Source organism: Temnothorax curvispinosus, unplaced genomic scaffold (genome assembly GCF_003070985.1).
Source record: "Temnothorax curvispinosus isolate PA1 unplaced genomic scaffold, ASM307098v1 QBEX01016598.1, whole genome shotgun sequence".
Taxonomy (NCBI): domain Eukaryota; kingdom Metazoa; phylum Arthropoda; class Insecta; order Hymenoptera; family Formicidae; genus Temnothorax; species Temnothorax curvispinosus.
In genome coordinates, this window is record NW_020226378.1 from 1 (window position 1) to 10,455 (window position 10,455).

Sequence of the window (10,455 nt, forward strand, 5' to 3'; positions counted from 1 at the left end):
TACTAACTTATCGTAGAGTTTATCGCCGACGATCAGAATCTTAAGCAGTTGAATGACAACTGGGATATTCTCGGACCGGACTACCTTGATTTTAATTATACCATCCCCAAAGAAAAACACGCCGAGATTGCTCGTCTCGTTAAGAAACATTACTTTAGTACAAAACCGATCGATCGACAGAGTACGAAGGAACTGATACAAATGTCGAGTGATCGCTTCTTCGTGGTGGATAGCGAGAAGGCTGCGCGAATGCAAGCCAAAGTAAATAGGAATCCAGTCTGGTACTACTATTTCAGTTACAGAGGAGCGCAAAGTTTAAGCGATGCGTACAGCGGTACCACTGTAGATTATGGTAAGTCTATGAAATATTAATGTTTAGGACAAATTTACAATATAGATATGCCTATATTCTAAAGAGCTTTCATTGAAAATGTATTTATTTCATTAGGAGTCTCTCACGGTGACGACGTAGTCTACGTATTAAATACTTCCTGGGTAGACCCAACGACAACACAAAAGGATCGCGATATGCAGAAACAATTAATTGACTTTTGGGTATTGTTTGCTACGGAAGGGTAAGCATGAAATGAATTGAACGTAAAATCACATAAAGCGAAATACTACTAATTCTTCCAAATTTTCCAGAATTCCAAAAATAGCCAATGTGGAATGGCAAAAATTAAATCCTTCGAAGAAAGAACTTCATTATTTGCATATAGCTGGCCCTGATCGAATTAACATGGACAGCAATGCTAATCTTGGAGAGAAGGAATTCTGGAATTCGATTAATTTCAACGAGAATATATTGAAGCACAAAACTCGAATTAATAAAGAAGAGCTTTAAATAATAATTTACAGAACAGAACACAAATGTTTTTTTCTAAACTAGATTTAAATTTTGTTCAAGATTTTGTTTAAAAATTTTAGAGATTATTTACTTTTAATACTTTTATATATAAATTTATATTAAGTTTCTCTTTATTCTGAACGTATAAAAATGATTATCAACTAATTTCCTACAAATAATAAAAAATGTTATACTGAAACTTATTGCTTAGCTTATAATATCGCAACTACCACTTAATGTAATAATAACCAATGTAATTAATGCTTAATGTTCCAATCTTTTGAATTATATAATAAAATATAAATTTTGTTCAACTATTACTATACATAAACAATTATTTTAAAACTATAAAATATGATAAATATTTTAATATAAGAAATAAAAGAACTTAATAAATATTTAAAATCCTCCATTACTCTAAAGAAAGATGTGTCAAATATTTCATTCATATTACTGACTGGAATATGTATTTTATCTATTTAAAGTTTTATTAAAATGTATTAGAAAATTGAAGAATGCATAAATACAGTTAAGATAATTATATTAAAGCTGACAAACACTGCACTTCCGCGCGTCTACGTATTTTACGTAAAATAATTCTATCAATTAATTATGAAATCGAGCAAATCCCCTGAATAAAACACAACGCGTACTATAATTTCTATTTAAAATGTTTAAAAATGCTTAAAATGGAGCATTAAATATATAAACAATTTCAAAGCAAATAAAGCATTAATAACCATAAAGTTCTCTCTTTTTCGAATTTCTTCATATTTATGTATTATATATTATCTTAGCATTATGTGTATGTGTATATATATACAGGGTGTCCCATTTTAAACAACGCACCTCAATAATTCTTCAACGAAGCATTTTTAGCAACAATGTTTCAGACAAAAGTTGTACGGTTTCGAGGGGCACATAAGCTGGTGTTATTAGTTTGACCTTGAATTGTTGCTTGAAGGTCACGTGAAAGTCACCTTCAATTTCTTAAATAGAATCCCCCATATTGTAATATATCGTTTGAAAGGGCATAAAATAAAAAAATTTTTGGCGCAAATTAGAGGTCGATACGTTGACCCATTCAAAAGTTATTTAGGGTCAAAAATTGGCTTTTTCGAACTTTGACCCTAAATAATTCCCGAACGGGTTAATTTTTTTCTTTTTTTGTACTTTTTCAAACAATATACTATAATATAGGGGGGTCCCACTTAAAATTTTTTAGTGTTTTAGGGAGCATCAACTCAAAAATTTCAAATGGAACCTACCTGATTGTAGTATATTGTTTGAAAGGGCATAAAAGAAGAAAATTTCTGGGGCAAACCAGAGGTCGATACGTCAACCCGTTCGGGAGTTATTTAGGGTCAAAGTTCGAAAAAGCCAGATTTTGACCTTAAATAACTTTTGAATGGGTCAACATATCGACCTCTAATTTACGCCAAAATTTTTCTTATTTTATGCCCTTTCAAACGATATATTACGGGGTTATGGAGGGTTCTATTTAAGAAATTGAAGGTGACCTTGACGTGACCTTCAAGCAACTATTCAAGGTCAAACTAATAACACCATCTTATGTGCCCCTCGAAACCGTACAACTTTTGTCTGAAACATTTTTGCTGAAAATGCTTCGTTGAAGAATTATCGAGGTGCGTTTTTTAAAATGGGACACCCTGTGTGTGTATATATATATGTTGCCATATATATATATATATATATATATATATATATGCTCCATATATATATATATATATATATATATATATATATATATATATATATATATATAAAGAATTTGAATATTCACAATCTAATTAACATGGAGCCATTTATACAATGTGATTTATATAAGTATATAAATAATTCAACTTTATAAACATATTAATTTCAGAATTTAATTCTTTATCCTGCTTTAAAACGTTGAAAATTTTGTGAAATTAATATGACTGCTAGTTTAGGAGCAAAACTTACATAAGAACAGAGCAGATTTTCTTGAGTTTCATAAATACAATATAAAAGAAGTTTTAAAATCCCATTGCACCTGATTTTCATATACTAGAAATGTAACAGTACATAGCATTGTAGACTAGTCTCTAAATTAATAACCGAAATATGGATACGACATTCATAATTTATAGCATTATCAAGGATCACTGGTTATAATTTTAACTTATACTTGTCAAAATTCGTTTCCTGCCTTAAGATACCCGTCAAAATAAATTCTGTAGATTGTACTGTAACAGTCTTCGGTGCTTTAGCGAGAAACTTTTTTGCATTTGGCAAATCTTCTTCACGAGACAAAACCACCGCTCTTTCGGGCCATTTGGTCGGTGGACGTACTAAAGCTTTTCCGCCGCAAGACGACACCATATCTATAAAAAATACAAATACGTCAAATATATTTTTTATCCTTAGTCGTATTGTGCTTCGGTTTCGAAGCGTCGTAACCCCTTCTACATACATATGGATCACGCGGATATATGGGACCTATAATTTAACACCGATTCCAAACGGCAATATAGAAGGGCGTTCATCGCAAGATACTCTCGGTGAGTTGCCTCTTCCTTCCGGGAAGTGGCAATCGAATAAAAACCTCGACGATTTTAGTTGAATTTAATCTTTAACTCACTGGAGCAGCGCACAGCTCTCTGCACCACAGATTTTATATATTAATATAAAAAAAAAATTCTATCTCACCTTTCAATTCTTCTATAGGCGGTGGCGCGATGCTCGGCGTCAATACAACGATATAGCCATCCAGCAATTTTTTCTCCTTAGCTTTGTCAAGACTCTTCCTTAGTCTGAAACCGAACTTGGCTTCAGCAGCGGGATCCTTTAATATATAATTTTCCCAAGCTAGAAACCGCGCCGCCGCTTCACTATCCCTCAGCCAATCGATCGCCACTATGGGTAGACCCTTCGCTAACACACATAAAAATTTATACGTTCGGCGAACTTTGTCAGTAACCAAAATGGTGCACTTTGCCGGATCTTCCACTTTGCTTCCACCTGTAAAATAAAAATTGTCAACAATCAGGAAAATACTGTTAATAATGTTGCGGAGGAATTGCACAATTTATTTAAACATATGCTCACCTAACGCTTTAACAATCTTACTATAATCTTCCGTTATATTATCCGTTATACCCGTAAACAAAACTTTATGTCTCATTGCAAATGGTGTGGAATTACTCAGAATAGACGCACTCCTGCGCGTTTTGGAAGGCGTTGAAAGAGATATAACTTCTCCACTTGTACTTGATCCTGAAGCACTCTCATCAATTAGTCTATGAGTATTTTGATTCAACTCCGTCTTCTCCTTCTTTTTCATGCTTGCCGCCTTCGATCTTGAAACTCTAGAGCTTGTCGAAGCGTCACTTTCCGTACTGCCTTGGCTACTTTCGCTAATCATATTTTCTGTAGAAGAATCAAGAGTCAAATTTGAAGAATTCTTAACACGAGTAGGCCTTTTAAATGTTTCCTTCTTTTTCGAGGCTTGTGATTCTGGCAGCGAAAAGACGGAACTTTTAGCAGCTCTTCCACGTTTAGCTCTTGGCGCAGGATTGTCAAGTTGCGTATTATCAGAGTCTTCTAGCTCAGACGAAATACCACTTTCAGTTAAAACAGATTCCGTTTGCATATCCGAATTAGATCGTTTCCTGCGACGGATTCTTAATTCTCTTTGGAATATCTTTGCATTACTGCTTTCTCTGACTGATAAATTCTTATCTTGCACATTACTTGGACCTTTCGCCATAATTCTCTCGACCTCTTGGGATGCATCATCTACGGGACTCTTTATGGGAGTAAGCACAACTCTCAGAACCTTGTCTTGTGACTCACTCGCTTGCTCTTCTGTTACTTTTGTCTGAGCTGTTTTATCTCTCTTATTGCTTCCATTCGCAATTATATCACTGATAGGTATCATGACTTGTTTGTCATAAATCATACGCCTGGTTCGTCTAACGTTGAATCCTTCAGAATCGACATTTCCCTCTGTTTCCGTATTTAAGGAAGTCTCTTGAATTTTTTCCAGGGCAATTTTAAATACTGCTTTGTTATCATCGGAACACTTCGTATTTTCAATCATCGAGGGACCTGCACATGTACTCATTTTAGTAAAATTAAGGTTATTTGGGGATTGCCTATCGGTTGCCGTTTTTATATTACTTCTTAAACTACGCGTAGAAACTGGACATTCCTCAGCGACTTGAGCTGTTTTATGTTTCTTCTTATTAATCTGCTCCATGATTTCTTCTACCATACTCGGAGATGTCTTTCTTTTGGAGATAGTAAATTTCGTATCTGACTCCGTTGATTTGTCTCTGTAGGCTGTATTTTTCGCGCAAGCTTCTCTCTGAAGATCAGGCGAACTGTTGTCACTTTGTCTACTAGAATGTCGTGTTATCCTCGAACTGGTCCGCGCAGGATTATTCGATTCGACATCCATACTTTGCTTTGGATCCTCTGAGACATCTGGTGAAACACGAATTTTTTTCCTGCGTCTTTTATTTTGCCGTTTCAGACAACCAAGGTCATTACCTAACATTCTGTCTGCCATTTGTTGGAATCGCTTGTATTTGGTTTCGTTATCGGTTTCACTATCAGTTCCGCTATCCTCAGAAGTGTCCACAAGGCTTGATATTTTAGCAGTCGTTGGAGTATCGGGTACAGAATTTGAATGACTATCAACGGACGGCTCTCTGAGATCGTTTTTCTCTGAATTCCCAACATTCTGTTCGCATGGTGATTTTCCTGTCAAAGATGAACGTTTTTCCCGTTTATTTTTCGCGATATGTCGTTTGGATCTTGTACTCCGTACAGTCGATGTCGATGACGCAGAAGGACTCGCAGGATTTGAGACTGTTCCCGATATTCTAACTGCTGGTAACCGCGTTAGAATGTCATCGTCAATCTCATATAATGTATCCAACTTTTGCGCACGTTGTCCATCTGTTGATGGGCAAGGTATGCAAATCGATGTGTTCTCTTCTGCGTCCTCGACTTTAGCTGAATCTATTCCCAAGACTTCTTTGCTCGTTTCCGGTGCGGCTTCATCCTTCTGTCTTGTTGCTTTCGAACTTCGAAGACTTTTTTCGTTATTTCCGCTTGAGATGGTTCCATTTCTGTTATCATCGTTTAATGTTTCCATTATTCCATCGGATTTGTTTTTCGTCTTTGACAAAATTATTTTTCTTCTCTTATTAGATTCCACATCTGTATCATCATCCGTGGGTTTCTCATTGTCTGCTTTAGATGCCTGCAAAGAATCAACATGTTGACAAGAAATTACATTCTCCTCGAACTCTTGTGTATCTCTTAAAATATTTCTCTTTCGTCTTGTAGTAATAGTAGAAAAATAAATATCTTGCGAATCAGTTTCTGCCGTATTTACATCATTTACTTCAGTCTCTAATAAATTATGTGAATGTTGATCACAAGGTACATGACTTTTCTTTCTTAATTGCTTTCGTGACACGCTATTTGTACCTCTGTTGCTAGCGATGGATTTATTAGTAGGGTCATCGCATTGCGATGATTCCAGAATATTTTCCAGACACTGCGTCGACATGTTCGATACCTCATGAATGTTACTTACATTATCATTACTGATATTATCGTTACTTACATTATTAAACATCTCATTGAGTTTTTGTTCGAGAGTGTCATTTAAATTTACCTGAGGAGAGTCTTTTTTGTGAGTGGAATTTCTCTTTTCTGTATCCTCAACTTCACCAATTACTTGTGTAGGTGCAAGCTCATAATCTATATTTTCACGATCAAGATTTTCTGTTGTACAACAATCGACCGATTTTGAGTTAATAATATGCGTGGTTGTCATATCATCCACATCATTTTGATTATTTTTTGTCGCAAAGTCTTTAGAATTAATAACCGTTTTTGGTGAAGTTTCACGCGATAAAATGAGTTGAGTAGGCGCCACATCATTAACGTCTAACATGTTTGTTCGAGTGTCCTGATCAATGTTATTTATAATTTGCGTTGGCTCTATATCATCAACAGCCCTATCAATTTCATTAGTTTTTTGTGGTTGATTAATCGAAGAATCCGATGTATCCTTAGTCGTAGGATTGTCCAATCGTTGCGTTAGTACATCAAAAATATCTTCAGATTCGACACTTGTGCCAGGGTCATTTCTATTACTTGTATATTCATTAGATAGCTTATTTAAAGTTCCTGAAGATTCATGCTGCTTTTTAGCAAGTTCTGCAACGTATTCCTCTGCATCCGTGTCTGAATCATCGTTGATTTGTTCCAATCGAGGCTTTCCACGCGTTTTCTTCGAAACTTTGCGCATTATAAGCGCATCTTCCTCGTTGGTCTCGGAATCGTCTGACATTAAAGCTTCAAATTTGCGACTGTTGCGTTGAGTGAGTGCTTCGAATATGTCTTCGTCGTTATTCTCTCCGCTGTTCACCGCATTTTGCATATTTACGACGTTACTATTTCTTTCCAATGTTACTTTCGTAAGCGATTTCGGCGTGGACGCATTAAATGCTTGCACTTTTTCTTGCTTATCAATATCTTTGCCAAAGAACTCTAATAAATACGTTGATTCAAGCAAATGGTCGCTCTGATTTAATGGTGAGGAGGTACGATCTTCAACTCCTGGTGAAGATAAATTCAAAGATCCGGGACTGCTGGATCTGGATGACTTCGTAATGTTCTCGTGATTTATCCCATCGTTAGTGGTTTCTACTGTACTGTCTTTATCTTTATCTTTGTTGGCTCGATCATTTTTCTCATTTGCCGTATCATCCGTCACGAATTGAGTTTCCATGTCGGATATATCTCTGTTTTGCTCGCTTGCAATGCCGCCCAATTCAAGTTGAGTTTCCAAGTTAGATATATCTCTGCTTTGCTCACTTGCAATGCCGCCCAATTCGAGTTGAGTTTCCAAGTCAGATATATCTCTGCTTTGCTCGTTTGCAATGCCACCCAATTCAAGTTGAGTTTCCAAGTTAGATATATCTCTGCTTTGCTCGCTTGCAATGCCATCCAATTCAAGTTGAGTTTCCAAGTCAGATACATCTTCTGCGATATAGTTATTATCAAACTTTTGTGTCTCTAAATCGTGAATATCGCGCCTGACCTGAGCTAAATTTTTCTCTCGACCATTATTCTTGCTAATTTCAGATTTCTGAGAATTGCTGCCACCTTTATCAGTATCGTCGGTATAAACTTGCCTTTTCATAGTATAAGTATCCATTGTAACTTTCTTTTTTGTTACATTTTGAATATTAACTTTGCTCGTTCGAGTCTCCATTTCATTAATTTCATTATCGTCTGTATAACTTTGCGTTTCTATATCGTGGATATCCATCACAGATCTGCTAGCTGTTTTATTAATATTTAATTTTGACAGCTGCTTATCAGCTTTAGTATTTGCTTCAACAAAATGCTCGGATGTATCTATGAGGACTCCTTGCGTCTCCATATCATGAATGGAACTTGATGCCATTTTACATCCCTCCTCAAAATTCTGCGTTTCTGCATCAAATATACTGACTTGTTCTTTGCCAATGTTAATATCAGACATGTTCAATGTAGCAATTCGCGAGTCATTGCTTTCATTCAGGGAGGTATTCTTTTTACTGCTTGTAGATTGATATTGTTGTGGAATCCGCGGCCGCCGAAAGACGCTGTTCTCGTCATCTTTCTGAGTTCCAAGAATGACGGATCCATCATCATCCAAACTGGATGAATTGTTCTATGCAAATAAATAGATATATTGCTAATTTTAGTTCAATCAATGCAAATATTGTATGCTAATCGTATGCTAAGATACTTACGAGAGATGAGTCTGGCGTATTCGGAATTATTGTATTCCCAACTTTCTGCCGCGATGGTGCAGGCGTTTCTGGTATCACTATATCATCGGCTGGACGATATGTACGATAAGTCGCATGCACTGTGCCAAATTCAATAACACTTCCATCTTTGAGTTCGTAGAAACGAGTGGGTTGTAATCTTGTCTGTACATATAAAAAAAGATACAATATTATTAATTTGTCTGGAAAACTGTCATAGTATTTTTGTCACAATGTCATCTTAAATAATGTGTTATACAATTAGGAATAATTCTATCAACTAGTCACGTTTGCATATATAAATAATATGTAAATAATATACATTTTCATATTTAAATAAGATTGTATAACAAACATGTCAAACAGTTCGCAAATCAAAATAATAAAGCACCATATATAATAATAAAGTAGCTATATTGATAAATAAAGATCTGTAGTGTCTATTACATTGTTAAGCTTAGTCTTGTTGGTAGAATTTAGATCTGAGATCCAGGTCGATCCTTCGCCTTTATTAGCTTGAATTTCTGCATGTAGTCCAGATACTGTCTAAAGAAAAAGAATCAAATCGTTATAAACATCTTCTCAATATTCGGATGCTTACTGATTGATCTTTTCATATATATATGAATATATATATATATGAAAAATATCTGAAAAAAATGGTATAAAATCTGTGTATTACACAGCCAGAATTAATTTTAAAAAAGCTCTAAATAAATAATATTGAGAGTAAAAACCAAATATTTCCTTCAAACTATCTTTAAGCCATATTCAGATATGTTACTCAATTCTATACATCAATTTATGCCAAATTCTTATAAAAGAATTTGAACATTTTTATATTATACATTTTTATTTTATTAACCAACTTATATAAAAATTATTTTCAATTAATTTCTCATACAAATAATAAAAGATATGTTAAAACTTACTATGTCATTAATAACAATGTCACAGCTACCAAGCCTACTACCAATTTTTGTAGTCCCTGCTTTGATCTGATAGTCTGTGGTACCAATACTTAACATTCCAACCTAAATTATTTAATAAAATATAAAACATTTTGTTAAACTGTTATGCATAAAGTATTATTTAAAAAATAAAATATTGAGGAATAATTCAATATAACGCTAAAACACTAAAAGAAAAGAATCTAATAATAAAAACTTATCAAATATATTAGCATTATAAATTCACCATAATAAAATGCAATTTGTGTAATTGTTTCTCTCTCCAATTTTACATTATCATTAAAAGTAACATTGTTAAAAATCTTATTAAAAAAAAGTATTTAATTATAATTAACCTGCACTGACTCTTCCTCCTCTAGTACAATTTTCTGAGTGAATGATAAGTCCTCGTCCTCATCCTCATAAACTTGGGTGGCCGAGAGATCCATTATTATCAGTATTATTAAATATTATTTATTCGAGTAATTTATGTTTAATCGTCTAGTCGCCACCGGCAAGATTCTTTTCTCGACATAACCTTTACTGATTCTAAAGTTCTCGAAATAATTACACGTGTAATACGATACATATATAAACGAACAAATAATTTATAAACATAAAGACTTCACAATAACACTTAAACAAACAAGTAATTGTTAACACAAAATGTAACAAATATTACATTTGTATTTTTCAAACAATCGACTACGCAGTAATTAATTGCGACTTCTGCCGCCAAACAGGAACCCGACCCGACTCCGAGACTCCGTGCACGCTACACTCATGGTAGAAATACAAGGGTATGCTCATACCGTGTCAGACCACTGCG

The 10,455-nt window shown here is 34.5% G+C and overlaps 2 protein-coding genes across 3 annotated transcripts; one reads left to right on the forward strand and one right to left on the reverse strand.

The window, feature by feature from the left end:
- Positions 1-12: 12 nt before the first annotated feature.
- Positions 13-915, forward strand: LOC112466843 (venom carboxylesterase-6-like; the record flags this gene model as incomplete). Its single annotated transcript, XM_025035177.1, has 3 exons — positions 13-352; positions 449-575; positions 646-915. Coding segments are annotated over 3 exons (666 nt in total), but the record flags the coding sequence as incomplete, so codon positions are not given.
- Positions 916-2,696: 1,781 nt separating this feature from the next.
- Positions 2,697-10,376, reverse strand: LOC112466845 (mediator of DNA damage checkpoint protein 1-like). Of its 2 annotated transcripts, none has more exons than XM_025035178.1 (8): positions 10,309-10,376; positions 9,983-10,175; positions 9,609-9,710; positions 9,124-9,222; positions 8,659-8,841; positions 3,941-8,576; positions 3,542-3,853; positions 2,697-3,216 (listed from the first exon to the last, which is right to left on the reverse strand). In XM_025035178.1, exons 2-8 carry the CDS (start codon positions 10,073-10,075, stop codon positions 3,002-3,004), a joined length of 5,640 nt encoding a protein of 1,879 aa, XP_024890946.1. In that variant the 5' UTR covers positions 10,076-10,175; positions 10,309-10,376; the 3' UTR covers positions 2,697-3,001. The 2 variants fall into 2 exon arrangements, with proteins under 2 accessions (XP_024890946.1, XP_024890947.1); XM_025035179.1 differs by having other exon boundaries at positions 3,941-6,104; positions 6,525-8,576; positions 9,983-10,370.
- Positions 10,377-10,455: the final 79 nt, after the last annotated feature.